Genomic DNA, 22,861 nt, shown 5'->3' with positions numbered 1-22,861 from the left:
AATTTGTTCCCATTTAAAATGACACGTTGTGGTCTATCTTGGTTTAGTTATAAAATTCTTTGGTGTCGCCCCCGCCTCCCACCTGCTGTGTACCAGACTAGCTGGCTAAACTACCACACTCTTTTAAGGTACAAACTGCAAGGGTACAACTATATAACTAATGGTCAAATGGACGGCTACCAGTGACAGGCATTTGTACCCCTTTAAGTAGAATTCTGTACTTTTTTTAAGAGAGAGTATAAAATGCCTCAGTGGATCTAATTTGATTAACTGGCTAGAGGCTTACAGCCATAAGACCTGCTGTGGAGAGTGTTAGAAGATATGTGAGGGTAAAACAAATGATGTTGTTACTTACTTGTGGCATACATAAATAAACCACAGTCATAAAATGTCCATTGCCCTGTAATAATCTAACATCTTAAAACCTGCGCACCATAGCAACTGGAGTGAGGAAATGTTCATTCAGTTCCCAACCAATAGGAAAACAATGCTGAAAAGTCTAAATGACCCCTTTCCCTTCCATATAAAAAAAAAATGATCCGAATAATCCAATCAAACCTGGAAAATGTCAGGAACCTGTCTGCAACCTGTACAGTGGTAAAATGGTGGTGAAATCACAGTGTACAGACAGTATTAGTCCTTAATCTCAGTGCTTTCCACGTGTTCTGCGTGGCTGAGGGCTGTTGCTGGGGGAGAGTGGCTTCCATATGGCAAGTCACAGCAGCAGCTGGTATTTACTCAATACAGGGGTTCTGGATGAGCTGTTGTCCAACACCAATACCCACTACTGTCCTAGGTCCAGCCCAGCCCAGTACCACAGATACCCCTGGAGGACTAGGGCAGAGCAGGGGAATATATAAATACTAAGGGATGGGTTGGACAAAGCTCTCATTACTATTGGTTGGCACAAACTAGTCATTACGCTCATGAAGCACCAGAAAAAAATTGTAGCTACAATGTAATTAGCACAATCAAGGCAATAAGAAATTATCAACACCATGATAGGCACTGCAAATCTTTCTGCTTGAACCACGAGGTTCAAAACATCTTAAAAACATGTTTTATAATGGATTGCGCTGGACTGAGATAAAAATAATAATAAAACATTTTTAAAAAAACAGCAAACCCACCCCATATCAGGATGCAGAAATAAATAATTGTTTTTGTCCCTCTGCAATTGCTTCTTTTATCCACTCCCTTAATTTCACCGATAGACAGTGATAGGTTTACAATAAGCAGGTGGCTATGGGAATGCTGGAAGGTGTGCCATCCATCCACACAAAGCAATTAAGGAAGTTACAAATAGCTTGGGTTAATTGTCTCATTACCACAGCGGTTGTAGTGCGTTCACCTCCCTGTTTATATGGGCGAGGGCACCCATTCAGGGAGGTTACCCTCACTGGGCCTCATCTGTCTCAGTGTGGACCAGCAGCACAGAGCACACAGCTGGGACAGAGCAGGACACAGTCTTCATCCTAATTAGGCTGCTTTGCTTTGGCAGCACAGATGTTGACTCCACTGCGGTGAAAATGACAGAAGACCAAACTAGGGCTGATTTGGATAGAAATGTTGGCAAACTGTTGCTATTTGATTGGGAATGTAGTAACCGTAGCAATTAATCCTCCCACTCTCTTGCACTGTCTACTGTTGACCATAAAAATGACAAACAATAGTGCAGCATTTCATTCAGTCCAATCACAGCATCACTAGCACTTGACTTCTGAATGAGGACTTTATGCAAATGCTGCTGTTTTCGAGAGTGACTTTTCATCAAAAGTGACTTCTCATTATATTATCTCTGTTTAACATATTACAGCTCAAACACAATTGTACAGAAGAGTAAACAGATGTGCCAAATATATGCCAAATCTTCAATCTATCAGTAAGAGGCCACATTTGAGCACTTATTTTTTTATTACATTTTTTTCCATTTGAACACTTTTTAATAGCGTCTGCTATAAGATCAAAATATTCACTGGAGTAAACAGTTCATTTTGCTACCATTTGGCTTAAGAAAAAGTAGGAAAAAACATGAGAGAAAACTGAGGCAACAAAATAAATGAAGCAATCTCTGCATGCTCGCTATGCCAATCCTCAAATGTACAGTGTCTTCGGAAAGTATTCAGACCTCTTGACTTTTTCCACTTTTTGTTACATTACAGTCTTATTCTAAAATTGATTACATTTTTTTTCTAATCAAATCTACACGCAATACCCCATAACGACAAAGCAAAAAGAGGTTATTAGACATTTCTGCAAATGTATTACAAATAAAAAACTGAAATATCACATTTGCTCAGCACTTTGTTGAAGCACCTTCGGCAGCGATTGCAACATCGATTATTCTTGAGTATACCTGTTTTTGGGGAGTTTCTCCATTTCATCTCTGCAGATCCTCTCAAGCTCTGTCAGGTTGGATGGGGAGCGTTGGTGCACAGCTATTTTCAGGTCTCTCCAAAGATGTTTGATCGGGTTCAAGTCCGGGCTCTGGCTGGGCCACTCAAGGACATTCAGAGACTTGTTCCCCAAAGCCACTACTGCGTTTTGTTGGTTGTGTGCTTAGGGTTGTTGTCCTGTTGGAAGAGGAACCTTCGCCCCAGTCTCAGGTTTTCATCAAGGATCTTGCTGTACTTTGCTCCGTTCATCTTTACCTCAATCCTGACAATTATCCCAGTCTGCCGCTGAAAAACATCCCCACAGCATGATGCTACCACCACCATGCTTCACCGTAGGGATGGTGCCAGGTTTCCTCCAGACATGACGCTTGGCATTCAGGCCAAAGAGTTCAATCTTGGTTTCATCAGACCAGAGAATCTTTCTCATGGTCTGAGAGTCTTTAGGTGCCTTTTGGCAAACTCCAAGCGGGCTGTCATGTGCCTTTTACTGAGGAGTGGCTTCTGTCTGGCCACTCTACCATAAAGACCTAATTGGTGGAGTGCTGGAGAGATGGTTGTCCTTCTGGAAGTTTCTTCCATCTCTACAGAGGAACTCTAGAGCTCTGTCAGAGTGACCATCGGGTTCTTGGTCACCTCCCCGACCAAGGCCCTTCTCCTCCAATTGCTCAGTTTGGCCGAGCGAACAGCTCTAGGAAGGGCCTTGGTGGTTCCAAACTTCTTCCATTTAAGAATGGAAGCCACTGGAGGTCACTGTGTTATTGGGGACCTTCCATGCTGCAGAAATGTTTTGGTACCCTTCCCCAGATCTGTGCCTCGGCAAAATCCTGTCTCGGAGCTCTACAGACAATTCCTTCGACCTCATGGCTTAGTTTTTGCTCTGACAGGTGTGTGCCTTTCCAAATCAGGTCCAATCAATTGAATTTACCACAGGTGGACTCCAATGAAGTTGTAGAAACATCTCAAGGATGATCAAAGGAAACAGGATGCACCTAAGCTCAATTTTGAGTCTCATAGAAAAGGGTCTGAATACTTTCTGTTTATTATTTTTATTATTTTTAATACATTTGCTAAAATGTTGTCATTATGGGGTATTGTGTGTAGATTGCTGAGTTTTTAAAAAATGTTTTATTAATACATTTTAGAATGAGGCTTTAAATTAAAAAACATTTTGGGGAAAAAGTCAAGGGATCTGAATACTTTCTGAAGGCACTGTATAGTCCACTTCCTTCCTGTATTATTCAGTGTTTAAGTTAGTAGAGTAGAGCAGATTAACTTTTTTCCAAAAGCTTCCATAATGCCCTCTCAACCCACCTCCATGTTCTACTCCTAGCAACACCATTACCCCTCGCTCTCCAAATGTTCCCAATGGTTTTCATACAGTTCATATTATATTTGTCATTTTATTTTTCAATGTTGAGGGCAGACGGTGCCCCAAAACAAGTGTTTGAGGAGATCCCGGAAAGCATCGGCCCGTTTGTTAGTCTGTAAACACCCCTTCAGCAGGCCCAGACTGTTGCACCTCACAAACACAAACCACTGGTCTACATACAGAGCAGAGCACCTTCTCCTCTGGACTCGCTCTTCTCCTCCATGAGATTCATCCACAGGCCTCTCACCTGAATCTGTGTCACCTTATCTTTATTAGATTCTATTTCTCTAATGCAGAGGAGCAGAATGAATCTCTATCAGCACATTTCCTCCCGAGGCTCTGGCAGAGAATGTAGAGCAATCTCTCTTTCAGAGCTGCACTGTTGTCCAGGAGCTTTGGCCGAGGGGATGTTGAAGAACACTATAGCAAACAGAAGGATGCCGAGCATGAAATAGGAAAACAATCAAAAACACTAGAGGGAAAAAAGCATGTTGAAGTGCCCTGCCGTTGGTACATCTATGGATTACAAACCTACAGTATCCCACACTAGGAGATGCTCCTGTTGCTTTGTCGAACACTTGATAGGCTGATGCATACATATGGTACAATACCCTCAAACTTGCGGATCCATTCAAAGGTCAAAGCTGGATTTTCCATTGCTCGTACACACAATATCATAGTGAACGCCGCCATACTGTAAAACCCAGCTTACTCACGAAAACATCTATCATATATTATGCGGTATGGGATGTTGGTGTCGACAGAAGGGGAGATCAAGGAGAGACAGACACACAAAGAGGATATCATACTTGGGAGATGCTGGGAAAGTGTGTATTCAGAAAGTCTTGAGGGGAAACAAAAGGCAGGGCAATTCACGCCTGCCGTTGAAACCTGGATGCTGAACAGCACTGTAAGCAAACACGACAATCACATGAATAAAGAATGAGCTTTAAAGCATGAGCAGTGGTGTGTGAAAAACACGTCTCATTGTGTCTGGAGAGGCTTGTGAGGAAGGAAACAGCAGGCCTCACTTCAGGGCATTACAACCATCCAAGGTTGGTTGGAAGATTGTAGTGTATGTATGAAGAGGGCCGAACATACGGAGCATCTGGAGTCAGTGCCAACCCTCTCAGCAAGGCTCTTCACAAAACAAAACAGGCAATGATGAAGCCAAGCCCAGAGAGAGATCCAGACTGGAAAATCATCATCATGTGGTTATAGTCTTCTTATGAATAGTTATTCAATATTGAAGAAAAACGTTAGAATATTGACCTGTGGGTTAACGAGACACTGTGGAAAAACACCACAAGTGTTTTTCCTGACCCTCGCCTTTCCAACACCTGTCGGTGTTTTTATGCCCATGTTGTTCTTTAAAGTGTTAAAGTGTTATAATTATGTCAGAACAGGGCTGATGGAAAAGCTCCTTAAAAGCTCCAATGCATTCAAATGTGTTCTGAATAGTAGCAGGGGTGGCTAATACAGGTAATGTACTCAAACTGACTTGAATTTACTTTGGAGTGAACCAGCAGGGTAACACTCAACACCCACCTCAGCTTGGTGAAATTGGATGACCTCAAGTGCAGATGTTGGGGAGATCAATTTGAGTCAAATTGTGCAAGTCTAAATGTTTTTGGGCTGAAACAGCATCATCCTTTTTTGGATGCTATAGAGACTCTGCACGCAGTCTGTGTCGCATAAACTTTATACAGTGTGTCATCACCGTGAGTGTACAAATCACACACATCATCTGCTGGCACAAGAGCTATAATTTGACTTAAACATAGAATGGCCAACTCTACCTATCACTTATCAGAACCACTTTAACATGTGACTGGAGAACGGCAAGCACAGATTTCCTCAACAGAAGACGTGCTATGTGAAATACAATATGAAATATCCTGAAGTCATTTTTAAGTACAAAACATTCTCCTGCTGTTCCTTTGACTCATCAAAGTGGAGCCTGTACGCTCGATATGTGAAGCTTCAGTATTTCATTTAGAGTTCGTCAAATTAAAAGTTGAAACTCTCCCGCGAGTCTAGCGTGTTATTAAACTGTTATTGAGACACTATCAAGGTCATATTAACTTTCTGACTTGTGTACTGTAGCAGACGTTGCATCCATGGACGGATACAGCAGCATAGCAGGAGGTGGAGCGCAGAGCAAGGTTACAGTCTGCGGTGGGGTGACCGTTATGCCACTGGGTTGCAATTAGAATGCTTTTAAGGAGTTGAGAGACTCACATTTGCATACATATAGCTGCGTTAACTATTCACTTCAAGGAAGAAATTAGAGGCAGAAAGAATTAAGCAATGGATTAAGTAGCACATAACCAACAAGCGATGAGATGTTTGACCTGTTGATCACAATACTGTGTGTTCAGTAATGTATGAGAAAAGGGCTTCAACCATGAAGGATACTACAGTTGATTACTCTCCTTTTATCCTAACAAATGTCCTACAAAATATGTTTATTTTCTCAAGAGGCTAGTTGTTTACTTCAAGATAACCCCGAACTCCCGCGTTCATCCTTAAATTGAGCATACACATTGCTGTGTTGCTTTCCGGATGACGGGGCTCCTTGGGTGTTGTTTTGGGCCTAAATCCAAAAGATGAAGACAGAGATGGATGAGGGAAGAGGCCACGGCATCTGGCTATGGGTGAAGGAGCAGGGTTACAGCCAATCTCTGATATTGATTGCATCTGGACAAAATGAATCTCTTGCTCATGATCTCTCTGTAGGGGACAGCCATTAGTGAACTGGTGCTGGGGGTATAGAGAGGGGAAGAGAGTGGAGCAGGGGGCAAACAGGCACTAACATGATATCAGGTTGTGAATACTGTTACCACCTTGCAACACAAAATGACCTGCCTAAAGAAAAGGAAATGAGAGAAAATGTTGTGAGTCAGTGAATCTTCTAGTAACAATATTGTCTTTTACTTCTTGGTAACCTTTGTCCTTGTTACCATTCCCTACAGACAGACAATTCTTTGAGGTGATTTGAAATGCTTCTGGCCTGAAGCTCTTCAAGTGATTACTTCTCAAATAAATCAATTTAGACAACACCTCTTCACTAGCCTTATCTGCATTTCATCATGAATATTTTAAAGGAGCTCATTACGAAAAGCTAGAAAAATAAAAGCATTCTTTAACTTAATCTGGCATAGAACCAGATTTATTAAAACACCGGGCATAGTACTAAAACAAAGAGGTTGTCTGAAGAGGTAGAAGTCATAGCCAGACCTGTCCTCTGTCTCCGGCTTTTATGTCACTAATAGGGATTAATTTCCCAAAGACTTTTCACCTGCAGGTGATGGGAAGAAAACCCAGCTGACCACAAGGTGTGCTCCTCCTATCAGCCCTCTCTCCCTGCACTTAGCTTGGCTGTCCTGCAGCTCAGTAATTAGCTGGTCGCGGAGAGAGGGAACATTCTGACAGGGCACAGGCTCTGACCACAGCGAAACTCATGATGAAAAGACATTTAATCAAATCATTTCCTTGATTAATAATTAAGGCAATGTCAATCTAACTGCACATTCTGAGCTTGATGGTGCTGTGAACAAATATGAATTATCACGCATCATAATAATTCGCTATTCTAACAGAGGGAGTATGTAGGTACATGTATATTTCCATTGAAACCTACAGTATGAGCATCTTGTATTAAATAAGATCCAAGACTGACATATAAATGATCAATGAAAGCCATGTACGTGTACGACACTGGATGTAGCCACCGGATTTACTGTTGCAGTCGGAGTAAATAAAAATATCAGCGGTGATAACCACACGAGGTGACTTCCATGATGGATCTAATTCTTCATCTGCTGCGGCATTAGACTGGCTGAGGGGCATGCTATGATTTATGTTTCTATAAAGACATGTGGAAAACCACCCCTGTGAAATGACTGAGTGCTATCTGTGTTCTCCATGCTCTCTGAGCTCGGGGCAGTGAGAGAAAATAACGACAGCGCTCTCGGGGACATGGATTTCTACTAGAACTCAAGTCTTGCTGTAATTAAGTTTAAAAAGCCCTGGAGTGAGCTGGGCAAGGTTTGCTGTTGTCTCTGCTAAGAGAAAAGTTAGCATCTTTTTGGTTACATTTTATATCTACATCGAGCTAAAGTGAGTCAGTTATCTTTCTATATCGAACAAATCTGTCAGAGTGACCACCGGGTTCTTGGTCACCTCCCCGGCTAAGGCCCCCCAAAAATCTAAAAACCTGTTTTCCATTTGTCATTATGGGGTATTGTGTGTAGATTGCTGAGAAAAAATGTATATTTAATCATGTTTAGAATAAGGCTGTAACGTAACAAAATGTGGAAAAAGTCAAGGGGACTGAATACTTTCCGAAAGCACTGTACATTTACAAGATATGATGGCTCTATAAATGTTTGAAGAACATTATACCCATTTGCACTAAAGAGGATGATATGTGACGATTGCTTTTCTAAAAATACCAAGGAATAGAGCTCATTAAGATATCAAGCTTTTAAGCTCAAAAAGTAATTTCACAGTGAATTTCACTGCGCTGTGGACGACGGTAGTCAACAGTGTGTATATGATTATTGCTTTCTACTCCGCTGATCTCTGAGGAAAGAAACCCCCATTGTTCAGTGCCTTTTGAAGGATAGTCAAAGAGGAAAATGTAGATCTCGATTTTCCTCTATTGATTGGTTGAATAAATATCCTTGCCTACTTAAAGCGCATACGGTCAGCTATATCCAAGCAGTGTTTCTCTGAGTGTTTGTCTAGGGTTTTGGGTCTCTCATATTACACTGTAAAATACCATTTACATTAGATATTGCATGCAGTACATATGGCATTTTTACTTCATTTTCATCCCCATCTGATTTAGATCCTGGTGTACTATATAATGAATGTTCAAAGTTCAATATACTAAATCTTAATGATTTTTTTGTTGTACAAAAAATACAGTATGCAAGCCATCACATGCAGAGACACACACGCATGCATAGAGATGAACAGTCACACAGACACGCATGCACACACACACACACAGAGACAGACAGACCCTGATGGATTATAACTCAGACACGTTGGCTTAAAAGATTCATGCAATGTATAATGTATAACTCCTGTAATTTATTTTTCAGTACTAAATGTGATTTCCTTCCTCTCATTGTGTCTCCCTTCTGAACCCGGTCAGTCCCCCAACTCTGAAATATAATTGGAGGTGTGTGTGTGTGTGAGCCCTTACCCCAATTTGTTTTTCACTCGTTGAGCTTAAACTTCACATGGGAAACCATATTACATTTAGAGTTCACACGTTAACACCACATTTTCACATGAGGAGAAAAACATGTTGTTTTCACCTCTCGTGAATTTTCAGGTTCACATGTAAGAATACTTCACATGTAGATTCAATAAAACGCATCCCTCTTTCCTGCAATTTTCCCTATCTTTTTCTGTCACCCTGACCTTTGCTTTCACTGCCTTTTTTTCCCCAATTGCAAGTTTTGGCACATCAATTCCAGCAACATAGCACCCTGCATCCCACTGCTGATGTGCCTCTGAAGCTAAGCAGGGTCAGTCCTGGTCTGTGCCTGGATGGAAGACCAGCTGGAAATGGGGAAAATAATCATGTGAAGCAAAAAAAATGATGCCAGGGATATATATACTGCTCAAAAAAATAAAGGGAACACTTAAACAACACAATGTAACTCCAAGTCAATCACACTTCTGTGAAATCAAACTGTCCACTTAGGAAGCAATACTAATTGACAATAAATTTGCAAATGGAATAGACAACAGGTGGAAATTATAGACAATAAGCAAGACACCCCCAATAAAGGAGTGGTTCTGCAGGTGGTGACCACAGACCACTTCTCAGTTCCTATGCTTCCTGACTGATGTTTTGGTCACTTTTGAATGCTGGCGGTGCTTTCACTCTAGTGGTAGCATGAGACGGAGTCTACAACCCACACAAGTGGCTCAGGTAGTGCAGCTCATCCAGGATGGCACATCAATGCGAGCTGTGGCAAGAAGGTTTGCTGTGTCTGTCAGCGTAGTGTCCAGAGCATGGAGGCGCTACCAGGAGACAGGCCAGTACATCAGGAGACGTGGAGGAGGCCGTAGGAGGGCAACAACCCAGCAGCAGGACCGCTACCTCCGCCTTTGTGCAAGGAGGAGCAGGAGGAGCACTGCCAGAGCCCTGCAAAATGACCTCCAGCAGGCCACAAATGTGCATGTGTCTGCTCAAACGGTCAGAAACAGACTCCATGAGGGTGGTATGAGGGCCCGACGTCCACAGGTGGGGGTTGTGCTTACAGCCCAACACCGTGCAGTATGTTTGGCATTTGCCAGAGAACACCAAGATTGGCAAATTCGCCACTGGTGCCCTGTGCTCTTCACAGATGAAAGCAGGTTCACACTGAGCACATGTGACAGACGTGACAGAGTCTGGAGACGCCGTGGAGAACGTTCTGCTGCCTGCAACATCCTCCAGCATGACCAGTTTGGCGGTGGGTCAGTCATGGTGTGGGGTGGCATTTCTTTGGGGGGCCGCACAGCCCTCCATGTGCTCGCCAGAGGTAGCCTAACTGCCATTAGGTACTGAGATGAGATCCTCAGACCCCTTGTGAGACCATATGCTGGTGCAGTTGGCCCTGGGTTCCTCCTACTGCAAGACAATGCTAGACCTCATGTGGCTGGAGTGTGTCAGCAGTTCCTGCAAGAGGAAGGCATTGATGCTATGGACTGGCCCGCCCGTTCCCCAGACCTGAATCCAATTGAGCACATCTGGGACATCATGTCTCGCTCCATCCACCAACGTCACGTTGCACCACAGACTGTCCAGGAGTTGGCGGATGCTTTAGTCCAGGTCTGGGAGGAGATCCCTCAGGAGACCATCCGCCACCTCATCAGGAGCATGCCCAGGCATTGTAGGGAGGTCATACAGGCACGTGGAGGCCACACACACTACTGAGCCTCATTTTGACTTGTTTTAAGGACATTACATCAAAGTTGGATCAGCCTGTAGTGTGGTTTTCCACTTTAATTTTGAGTGTGACTCCAAATCCAGACCTCCATGGGTTGATAAATTGGATTTCCATTGATTATTTTTGTGTGATTTTGTTGTCAGCACATTCAACTATGTAAAGAAAAAAGTATTTATTAAGATTATTTCTTTCATTCAGATCTAGGATGTGTTGTTTAAGTGTTCCCTATATTTTTTTGAGCAGTGTATTTTTATGAGGGGAAAAACTTGAAAGTCACTGGTATCCGAAAACCAGTGTTTTTTCCAAGTGTGTGCGTGCGTGTGTGTGTGTGTGTGTGTGTGTGTGTGTGTGTGTGTGTGCGTGCAAGCATGCGCGTGCCTGCAGGGGCAGGTGTGTGAGCTGTAAACTACTAATTTAGTTAAACATAGCTCCGCTGTCTCTGATGAGAACCGTGACTGCGGGAGAGTGCCAGTTACTCATCTTCACCCAGTGCTTATGAATTCACATCACGTCCTGTAGCATGTCCCCTGTATAACATGACAAATCCTGCTGCTTTACACGCCATTCATGATGTGCTTCTCTCTCCACAGCCACAAGGCACTACTTGAATTGGTATCAGATGGAACAGCGGATATTGGCTTGGTTTGCCTCTGTGTGCCTCCCATCATTTTTCACCACTTTCTCTTTTTTCTAGCAAGGTTTCACGGAAATGTGAACAATTAGTGTCTCAAGGAGATCCGGACCTTAGCCACATTTAGTATTGACCCAATTACAAGTGTGATCATGCCAGGTCAGATATAAACTTAGCCTGCTGCTACAGAGTAATGTTACATTCTGGAGCCTAACATCAAAGGCAGAGGTGGTAATAGTGCGATATATAAAATGCTGTACTATTACATGGCTAATGAGACCTGCTAAATGACTCATGCATAACATAACACTGAAAGCACCTGCAGACAAATGAAGCCCTCAGCTACAAATTCCCTTCAAAACCCAAGATATTTCAAAACAGTGAAAAGCACAGTTTGTCTTTTTCAGATAGAAACATACAGTAATTCCAATCAGTCTTTATGTGGATACACTCAATAAATTATGTTAAAAAAGCTGGGGCAGAGATCAAAGCCTTTAATCAATACTGCACAGCATTAGTTAATGTAATCAGCTCTTAATTCTTCTTCAAGGGATATCAAAATGGGGAGGACATTACTGGGGGTTCAACTTCAAAAGAATCCAATAGGGGCAACATTTGAGAGCAAACAAATACATTATTTATAGTTAAATGGAGATAAGAGCTGCTTGGATACACACAACATGGAGAATGAGCGGCTATGGCAGCCGCTATAGTCTGCGTTCAGACACAGGTTTCTGGAACCCTTCAGAGGATGATTCATCAGACGCCATCTTTAGAGGCAGATACATTAAGCTGATTTGACAAATCTAACTCACTTCAGGAAGGGTTCCTACAAAAGAGAGCCGCTGGAAAGGGATACACTGCCAATGCAGAGTAGAGGTAGGAAATAAAGGACATAAACACATCTGTGGAAAAGCAGTAAATCCAATTTTGAATCATGATTATGATGTTGCTCATATGAAGCGCAGCATAGCGCTACCTGCAGAGAGTTAAGACTGCCAACTGGGCAATACCTTTAAATCCCAAAGACTGAAACATTCCCAGATTAGGAAGGATCAAGACAAGATGGAAAATGAAGAAACTTTCACAGGGCCTCATGCATAAGGCCGTCTGACATGTATAATTTACGTATGATTTGATCTACACTGAGTGTACAAAACATTAAGAACACCTGCTCTTTCCATGACAAACTGACCAGGTGAATCCAGGTGAAAACTATGATCCCTTATTGATGTCACCTGTTAAATCCACTTCAATCAGTGTAGATGAAAGGGAGGAGACAGGTTCAAGAAGTATTTTTAAGCCTTGAGACAATTGAGACATGGATTGTGTTTGTGTGCCATTCAGAGGGTGAATGGGAAAGACAAAATATTTAAGCACCTTTGAATGGGGTATGGTTGTAGGTGCCAGGCGCACTGGTTTAAATGTGTCAAGAACTGCAACGCTGCTGGGTTTTTCACGCTCAACAATTTCCCGTGTGTATCAAAAAGGGTCCACTACTCAAACGACATCCAGCCAATTGGAGTCAACAAGGGCCAGCATCCCTGTGGAATGCTTTCGAAGAGTCCATGCCCTGACAAATTGAGGCTGTTCTGAGGGCAAAGGCCAGCGCAACTCTATATTAGGAAGGTGTTCCTAATGTTTGGTATGCTCACTGTAATAAAAAATGGTCACACCTACAATGAGACATATAGAAAAACACTTTAAGTCTTTCAAGGTAGGCCTAAATGAATTATTCTGTGTGAATGGACACAGAGGGCTAAACCTAGCCCATGTTGGTAGGGACATACATAGGGATGATAAAAACAACTGAAAGTCAACAGAGCCGGTGTGTACTTACAGGTTGCAGGCTTGTTACAGTTGTGTCCGTGTCTGAAGTACTGCGGGTTCTCAATGACAGGGATACGGGTCATCCCGATGACCACAGCGTCTGGTCCAGCATCAAGGGTACAGGGGGTGATGATGCCATGGTTGACATGGTGCAGGGGGCTGGCCGAGTCCTCCTCACCACTGATCACTGCTACTGGTCCTGAGGGGAGAGTAGTGACATAGAATTTGTATGTCCTAAAGCAATTCAAATGTCCTAAAACATTTGATCATCCTAAAGCCTATTTGAATATTTATTTAATTGAAAGGGGAGAGCGAGAGAGAGCGAGAGAGAGCAGAGAGAGTGGAGAGAGAGAGGCAGAGAATAGGAAGAAGAGAAGAGAGGGAATCAGTCAGACAGACAGACATCATACAAAGAAATGCCATTACCCAAACATCATGGCTGCAGTTTAATCAAAATAGAATGCTGGGGGATAAATAAATGAGTTGGGCCATTCATAATGTATTAATATGTCTGAAAGCAATAAGCAGGCAGACTCATTTGTCAGTATAAGAATTATCTCTGTACGCCTCAGCTCAGTTGCCCTCGGAATACTTTAAGGAATCTAAACAAGTATTAACTGGCTTAGACTAAGTATGAACCAAACAGTCTTTGATACAATGGCCCTGGGCCACTATTATCCGTAAAATTCTAATCCTCGCCCAGCCCTCATATTTCTCAATGTCCCATTCACCTCATACTCACTCTAACTGCTCTGTGCTCCTCCTCTGACGGAGATGTGAGAAAACGGGAACAGGCAATAAATAGTAGTGTACATTCCAAGTCATTGTTTGGGGAACGGCAGCTATTTGACAGTGTGTACTGTACATTGTGTTAGATAGAGGCACAAAACAAGCTCTATTAAATGGATCCAATTCATTAGCAGTTCAGTGTAGAGTCGCTGCAAGCTGACACCCACAACATCCTGGCTTGACAAGCGATCAGGAAAGACAGATAGGATTCATGGACCCCTCCATATGAAAGGTCAAGCGTTCAGACATAGGAGGTAGGGTCAACAGGCAATAGACTGACATATCATAGACACACACTGTTTGCTTAAACCCCCTTTCACACAAAGGTCAAATAGGTTCCAACAAGCATACACTCATAGAAAAAAAGGTGTTATCTAGAACCTAAAAGTGTTATTCGGCTGTTCCCTTAGCAGAACCCTTTGAAGAACCCTTTCGGTTCCATGTAGGCCCTTTTCCACAGTGTTTTACATGAAACCCAAAAGGGTTCTTTGTGGAACCAAAAAGGTTTTTCCAATGGGGACAGTGTAGCATTATGGCACAAGAGCAAAGCAATTGAAACAGCATCAACAGCAGGAAGAAATCATTTGATTCCACCACACCTACTAGACTAGAGCCAATCTCCCCACATGCAATCTACAAATGGTTAGTGTTGTGGGTCACGGGGTTGAGAGAAATAAGAAAATTCTCAGCACCTCAAAAGGTATTTTTTTTATTTACTCTTAAAAAATGCATTATGCTGTGATAATGTCTTTGTGCGTCAGGGATATAATACAATATGATGCAAGAAGTATACATCTCTCCAGAAATACAATATGATACAGGAAGTATACGTCTCCTCTCCAGAAATACAATATGATACAGGAAGTAAACATCTCTTCTCCAGAAATACAATACGATACAGGAAGTATACATCTCCTCTCCAGAAATACAATATGATATAGGAAGTATGCATCTATTCTCCAGAAATACAATATGATACAGGAAGTATACACCTCCTCTCCAGAAATACAATATGATACAGGAAGTATACACCTCCTCTCCAGAAATGCAATGGAAATACACTGAAATGAGTACGAATATGATTTAAAGAATTCCATTTTTCTGTGGTATCAGCATTTCGCTCATCTCTCAGACAGTCATAAACGTCTGAGCAGAGAGTGAAAAGAAGAACAAACTCTATTACGCAGCATATGCAAAGTTCTGCAGGAAAAGGATAATAATGTCAGTAAAAATTTTGGTTATCAACATGCACTGCAAGTGTTTTCCATCTCCCTTCACAATGCAATATCCATCACAGTTTGCTTCAATTCAAGACAAGGACATTGGGACAATTTGATGAAGTCAATTTTCACAGTAACTTCCAACATAACTTGCAACTGATCTAATCAGCAACACACAATCGACAGACGGGGTACCATCTATCTCAGATAACTGAAAGTCTTCCACAACAGGCCCTTCTTGACAACACCCCGAGAGGATCCCCATTTAGAATCAGCGGCATTAATAGATGAACCTGCATAGTGCATTAATCAAACAATGCTCAGGGTTTATGACGTTGAGAGAAGAATGTTATGCTGTAACAATGTAAATCAGCTCAGTGGTGGCCTGTGGAGTGGGGTGTATCTTTCTCTCTCTGAGTTGTCAACTGAAGCAAAGCCCCTCTGTGCAGCTCAAACAAATGTGATTACTGTGGGAGCCTCCCATGGCGTCTGCGATGCCAAGTCTGTGGTAACACAGAGGCAAATCAGCTGAACTGCCACCGGATTGACTCCTTTTTTCTTGTGTTCAAATAGTCACTCAGGAAAAGGAAGGAAGGAAACAGAGAAACAAAAAGACCATCTATTGGATGCCCAAGTTGAACCCTCTTATTTGCTTTTCGACTCATTAAACCGTCTCACAAATAAACAAAAAATTGTTAGATTAATAAATATACAAGCATGTTTCTAGTGTAAACACCCTAACTTATATGCACTATTTCTATAGACATAATGATTCATTATAAATTGAAGCAAGGAAGCGTAGAGTGTGATATTCATACACTTACCATGTAGCACTCTTTACTAACACAACACTGTCACTGACATGACACTGGTGGCGCTGCAGTGATGTACCTACAGTACGGTATGCAAGGATGCTTGCTCTTGAGTGCCTTTGCTCATGTCTCTTGCTTACCTTCCAAGGCCTGTTGGGTGTATGCTGTCGGGTTTGATGTCTTTATAATTATCCACATGACTAACTAAGACCAGCAGGGCCCTGACAGGATAACAAGCCCACATAACTCTGCCTAACAAAGGCTCTGTCAATCAGGGTGAACCAACAGTGGAGCAGAAATCAATGCTGGGGTATCAATGTGGTGGGCCTCTAGTGAGTCTCTGTGATACAGGAACATAATACTGTCTAAGATGCTGTGTGACAGACAGTATGAAGGGCCAATCAGGGGCCAACACATGGAGGGTTCAGGACGGTAGGAAGCATAATCACAGTAATCAGAAGGCTGATGTGTGGTTTCCATCAGACCATTATTGGCATCTAAAGCACTTTAACGATTAATGGGCAACATTCTGTTGCACCAACACTGAGGTAAAATGTCCCCGCTCATTGTGTGAACACCTTTTAAAACATGAAAATTCTTGAAATTACCAGACAATCATTAGGATTATGAACGTATTCTTATAGCATCACTTCTGGACAGTGGTATGCTGTGATGAACCACGGTCGATACATGCACATTTCAATACATTATCAATACATGATTCATTTTCAAGATCTGTAATGGAGAATTCATACCGAATGATCTTCAGGAAAGTTAAGACACTAACAGCTTACAGACGGTAGGCAATTAAGGTCACAGTTATGAAAACTTAGGACACTAAAGAGGCCTTTCTACTGACTCTGAAAAACACCAAAAGAAAGATGCCCAGGGTCCCTTCTCATCTGCGTTAACGTGCCTTAGGCATGCTGCAAGGAGGCATGAGAAATGCAGATGTGGCCAGGGCAATAAATTGCAATGTCCGTACTGTGAGACGCCTAAGACAGTGCTACAGGTAGATAGGACGGACAGCTGATCGTCCTCGCAGTGGCAGACCACGTGTAACAACACCTGCACAGGATCGGTACATCCGAACATCACACCTGCGGGGCAGGTACAGGATGGCAACAACAACTGCCCGAGTTACACCAGGAATGCACAATCCCTCCATCAGTGCTCAGACTGTCCGCAATAGACTGAGAGAGGCTGTACTGAGGGCTTGTAGACCTGTTGTAAGACAGGTCCTCACGGAACATCACCGGCAACAACGTCGCCTATGGCCACAAACCCACCGTCGCTGGACCAGACAGGATTGGCAAAAAGTGCTCTCCGCAGTTTTGTCTCACCAGGGGAGATGGTCGGATTCACGTTTATCGTCGAAGGAATGAGCGTTACACCGAGGCCTGTACTCTGGAGTGGGATCGATTTGGAGGTCCATCATGGTCTGGGGCTGTGTGTCACAGCATCATCGGACTGAGCTTGTTGTCATTGCAGGCAATCTCAACACTGTGCGTTACAGGGATGACATCCTCCTCCCTCATGTGGTACCCTTTCTGCAGTCTCATCCTGACATGACCCTCCAGCATGACAATGCCACCAGCCATACTGCTCGTTCTGTGAGTGATTTCCTGCAAGACAGGAATGTCAGTGTTCTGCCATGGTCAGCGAAGAGCCCGGATCTCAATCCCATTGAGCACATCTGGGACCTGTTGAATCGGAAGGTGAGGGTTAGGGCCATTCCCCCCAGAAATGTCTGGGAACTTCCAGGTGCCTTGGTGGAAGAGTGGGGTAACATCTTACAGCAAGAACTGGAAAATCTGGTGCAGTCCATGAGGAGGAGATGCACTGCAGTACTTAATGCAGCTGGTGGCCACACCAGATACTGACTGTTTCTTTTGATTTTTACCCCCTTTGTTCAGGGACACATTATTTCATTTCTGTTAGTCAGTTTATGTCTCAGTTGTTGAATCTTGTTATGTTCATACAAATATTTGCACATGTTAAGTTTGCTGAAAATAAACGAAGTTGACAGTGAGAGTACATTTCTTTTTTTTCTGAGCTTATATATATATATACAGTTGAAGTTGGAAGTTTACATACACTTCGGTTGGAGTGTATGTAAAAAACGTGTTTTTTAAAACTCGTTTTTCAACCACTCCACAAATTTCTTGTTAACAAACTATAGTTTTGGCAAGTCGATTAGGACATCTACTTTGTGCATGACACAAGGAATTTTTCCAGCAAATGTTTACAGACAGATTATTTCACTTATAATTCACTGTTTAACAATTCCAGTGGGTCAGAAGTTTACATACACTAAGTTGACGGTGCCGATAAACAGCTTGGAAAATTACAGAAAATGATGTCATGGCTTTAGAAGCTTCTGATAGGCACCTGATAGGAGGTGTAGCTGTGGATGTATTTCAAGGCCTACCTTCAAACTCAGTGCCTCTTTGCTTGAATGCAAATCAGCAAATCAGCCAAGACCTCAGAAAAAAATTGTAGACCTCCACAACTCTGGTTCATCCTTGGGAGCAATTTCCAAACGCCTGAAGGTGCCACGTTCATCTGTACAAACAATAGTACGCAGGCAAAACACCATGGGACTACGCAGCCGTCATCCCGCTCAGGAAGGAGATGCGTTCTGTCTACCAGTGATGAACGTACTTTGGTGCGAAAAGTGCAAATCAATCCCAGAACAACAGCAAAGGACCTTGTGAAGATGCTGGAAGAAACGGGTACAAAAGTATCTATACCCACACTAAAACGAGTCCTATATCGACATAACCTGAAAGGCCGCTCAGCAAGGAAGAAGCCACTTGTCACAGTATCTAACGAAGGTGGCGCCCCTCCTCGGTCCCGGTCGTCGTCGCCGGCCTATTAGCTGCCACCGATCGTTGTTTCTGTGTCTGTTGGTTTTGTCTGTCTATCCCGCACCTGTTTTGTGTTTGTCATTAGTGGGGGGTTATTTAATGTGTATTTTCAGTTGGGGTTCTCGTGCGGGATTGTTCATTTGTTCACGAAGGACAGCTGTATTGTATCCGATTAAGAAGTCATTATATTGCCGGGCTGCGCCCCGCGCGCTGTTTGTTTTTTCAGTGCGCTTCTTTGTTTTTATTGAGAAAAGTGTTTTCTCCTGGCGGACTTCGCCACACGCCCTGTGCCCAACGGCTATTACGACTGGTATTTCTTATTAAAACTCAGTTGCTCCGGCCCTCTGTCTCCTGCTCCTGATTTCACATATCTACTGGTCCTAGACGCTCGTGACAGAATCCCGCACCCCTTAAAATGGAATCAGCAGGAGCAGAAGCGCCGTCCATGGCTGAGCAGGTCTCTCAACACGCCAGCCTCCTCCACCGCCTAGGCTCGGCCATGGACCAGGTGTTGGCCCGGTTGGAGAATTGGGAGAGAGGTGCTTCCCCAGCTGGACCCGCTCCGGTCCCTCACCCTGCGCCCCTACACACACCCCCTGAAGCGGGCGCCGGTGGTATCCGGATTACTCCTCCCCGGGAGTTCGATGGGACGGCCGCTGGGTGCAAGGGGTTCTTGCTCCAATTGGAACTCTACCTGGCGACCGTCCGCCCCCCCCCCCTCCGACGAAGAGAGGGTGAGCGTCCTCGTCTCCTGTCTCACGGGTCGAGCCCTAGAATGGGCCAATGCGGTCTGGGATGGCCCAGACTCGGCTCGGGGCGACTACCCTGAGTTCACCCGCCGCTTCCGGGCGGTTTTCGATCATCCCCCGGAGGGCAGGGCGGCGGGTGAGCGGTTATTCCATTTGAGACAGGAGACGAGGAGCGCTCAGGATTTCGCCCTGGAATTCCGGACTCTCGCCGCTGGATCGGGGTGGAACGAGCGGGCCTTGATAGACCACTATAGGTGTAGCCTTCGCGAGGACGTCCGCCGGGAGCTGGCCTGTAGGGAGAACGCCTCCACCCTCGACCAACTGGTGGACTTGTCCATTAGACTGGACAACCTGCTGGCTTCCCGGGGACGTTCCAGTCGGGGCCTGTTCGTTCCGCCTCCCAGTCCCCCCGCTCCACAGCCCATGGAGATAGGGGGGGCTGCGTCGAGGAGGACCGGAGGGGGGGGTCTCTCCTGCACCCGATGTGGACGCAGAGGACACACTGTGGACCGGTGCTGGAGTGGTCCCCCCGGGAGTTCGGAGGGCAGGCAGAGCACTCCTTCGAAACCCCAGGTGAGTCCGCACCAGCCACACCCAGAGCCCCCTGTCGACCACATGTACACCTCGGTTTGTTTTCCAGATTTTTCCCCTCACTTCCAGTATAAGGCACTAGTCGATTCAGGTGCAGCTGGGAGTTTTATGGACCTTGGGTTAGCGAAGAGGTTAGGGATTCCCCTGGTTCAGCTGGACCACCCCTTCCCCGTGCACGCCTTAGATAGTCGACCGCTAGGGTCAGGCCAGGTAGGGGAGGTCACAGTGCCACTGGTGATGCAGACGTGGGGGGGTCATGAGGAGCGTATCAGCCTGTTCCTCATTGACTCCCCAGCGTTTCCGGTGGTACTGGGAATCCCCTGGCTGGCTACGCACAACCCTCAGATTTCGTGGAGACAGAGGGCTCTTACGGGGTGGTCGAGGGAGTGCTCAGGTAGGTGCATAGGAGTTTCCATCGGTGCGACTACGGTGGAGAGTCCAGACCAAGTCTCCACCGTGCACATTCCCTCAGAGTATGCCGATTTGGCTATCGCCTTCAGTAAGACGAAGGCGACTCTATTACCACCCCATCGACGAGGGGATTGTGCGATAAACCTCCAGGCCGACGCGGTTCTTCCTAGGAGTCACGTGTATCCTCTGTCTCAGGAGGAGACAGTGGCTATGGATACATACGTCACTGAGTCCTTGAGACAGGGATACATTCGGCCCTCTAAATCCCCCGTCTCCTCGAGCTTCTTTTTCGTGAAAAAAAAGGAGGGAGGTCTGCGCCCGTGCATTGACTATAGAGGTCTAAATGCTATCACAGTGGGTTTCAGTTACCCGCTACCTCTCATTGCTACGGCAGTGGAGTCATTTCACGGGGCGCGCTTCTTCACGAAATTAGATCTCAGGAGCGCATATAACCTGGTGCGTATCCGAGATGGAGACGAGTGGAAAACCGCATTTAGTACCACATCGGGCCATTATGAGTACCTCGTCATGCCGTATGGGTTAAAGAACGCTCCCGCTGTCTTCCAATCCTTTGTGGACGAGGTCCTTCGGGACATGCTCGGGCAGGGTGTGGTGGTGTACATCGATGACATCCTGATTTGCTCCGCCACACGCGCCGAGCATGTGTCCCTGGTGCGTAAAGTGCTTGGGCGGCTGCTGGAGCATAACCTATACGTCAAGGCGGAGAAATGTGAGTTTTTCAAAAGAGCCGTCTCATTTCTAGGATATCGCATTTCCACCTCGGGGGTGGAGGTGGAGTGTGACCGCGTGACGGCTGTGCGTAATTGGCCAACCCCAACCACTGTGAAGGAGGTGCAGCGTTTCTTGGGGTTCGCTAATTATTATCGGAGGTTTATCCGGGGTTTTGGTCAGGTGGCGGCTCCCATTACCTCACTGTTGAAAGGGGGGCCGGTGCGGCTACGATGGTCAGCAGAGGCGAACGGAGCCTTCCTTCGTCTGAAGGCTCTGTTTACCAACGCACCTGTCCTGGCGCATCCGGACCCCTCTTTGCCATTCATAGTGGAGGTGGACGCGTCCGAGGCTGGGGTAGGAGCTGTGCTATCGCAGCGCTCGGGCGTTCCTCCGAAGCTCCGCCCATGTGCCTTCTTTTCTAAGAAGCTGAGCCTGGCGGAGCGCAACTATGATGTGGGGGACCGGGAGCTGTTAGCTGTGGTCAGGGCTTTGACGGTGTGGAGACATTGGCTTGAGGGGGCACGTCACCCTTTTCTCATCTGGACCGACCACCGTAACCTGGAGTATATCCGGGCAGCGAGGAGGCTTAATCCCCGTCAGGCAAGGTGGGCCATGTTTTTTACGAGGTTTAACTTCACTCTCTCGTACATTCCAGGTTCCCGGAACCGGAAGGCTGACGCACTGTCGCGTCTCTACGACACCGAGGAGCGGACCATCGATCCTACTCCCTTACTTCCCGCCTCCTGTCTGGTGGCGCCGGTGGTATGGGAGGTGGATGCGGACATCGAGCGGGCGGGTCGGTCAGAACCCACTCCACCGCAGTGTCCCGTGGGCCTGAAATACGTTCCGCTTGGTGTTCGCGATCGACTGATCCGATGGTCCCACACTCTACCCTCCTCGGGTCATCCTGGGGTGGAACGGACAGTGCGGGGCCTGAAGGGAAGGTACTGGTGGCCCACCTTGGCTGAGGATGTTCGGCGTTATGTCTCTTCCTGTTCGGTGTGCGCTCAGTGCAAGGCTCCTAGGCACCTGCCTCGAGGGAAATTACAGCCCCTCCCTGTTCCGCAACGACCTTGGTCTCACCTCTCGGTGGATTTCCTCACGGATCTCCCGCCGTCCCAGGGGAATACGGCGATCCTGGTCGTTGTGGACAGGTTCTCTAAGTCCTGCCGTCTGCTCCCTTTGCCCGGTCTTCCTACGGCCCTGCAGACCGCGGAGGCCCTGTTCACCCATGTCTTCCGGCACTATGGGGTGCCCGAGGACATCGTTTCTGATCGGGGTCCCCAGTTCACGTCCAGGGTGTGGAGATCGTTTATGGAGAGGCTGGGGGTCTCGGTCAGCCTGACCTCGGGTTTCCACCCCGAGAGTAATGGGCAGGTAGAACGCATCAACCAGGAGGTGGGCAGGTTTCTGCGGTCATATTGCCAGGACCGGCCAGGGGAGTGGGCGCAGTTCGTGCCATGGGCCGAGATGGCCCAGAACTCTCAGCGCCACTCCTCTAC

At 45.5% G+C, this 22,861-nt stretch overlaps 1 protein-coding gene across 7 annotated transcripts in view; it reads right to left on the bottom strand.

Moving 5' to 3' along the window:
• ntrk3a (neurotrophic tyrosine kinase, receptor, type 3a) overlaps positions 1 to 22,861 on the bottom strand; it is a 254,558-nt gene that overhangs the window by 31,342 nt on the left and 200,355 nt on the right. For all 7 annotated transcript variants that reach the window (XM_029757958.1, XM_029757959.1, XM_029757961.1 and 4 more), the window contains one exon: positions 13,196 to 13,384. In XM_029757958.1, coding sequence (XP_029613818.1) covers positions 13,196 to 13,384 — 189 coding nt within the window. The remainder of the gene's footprint in view (positions 1 to 13,195; positions 13,385 to 22,861) is intronic.

The sequence above is a fragment of the Salmo trutta genome, chromosome 7, assembly GCF_901001165.1.
Source record: "Salmo trutta chromosome 7, fSalTru1.1, whole genome shotgun sequence".
NCBI classification, from domain to species: Eukaryota; Metazoa; Chordata; class Actinopteri; order Salmoniformes; family Salmonidae; genus Salmo; species Salmo trutta.
This window is presented reverse-complemented; position numbering and strand designations above follow the sequence as displayed.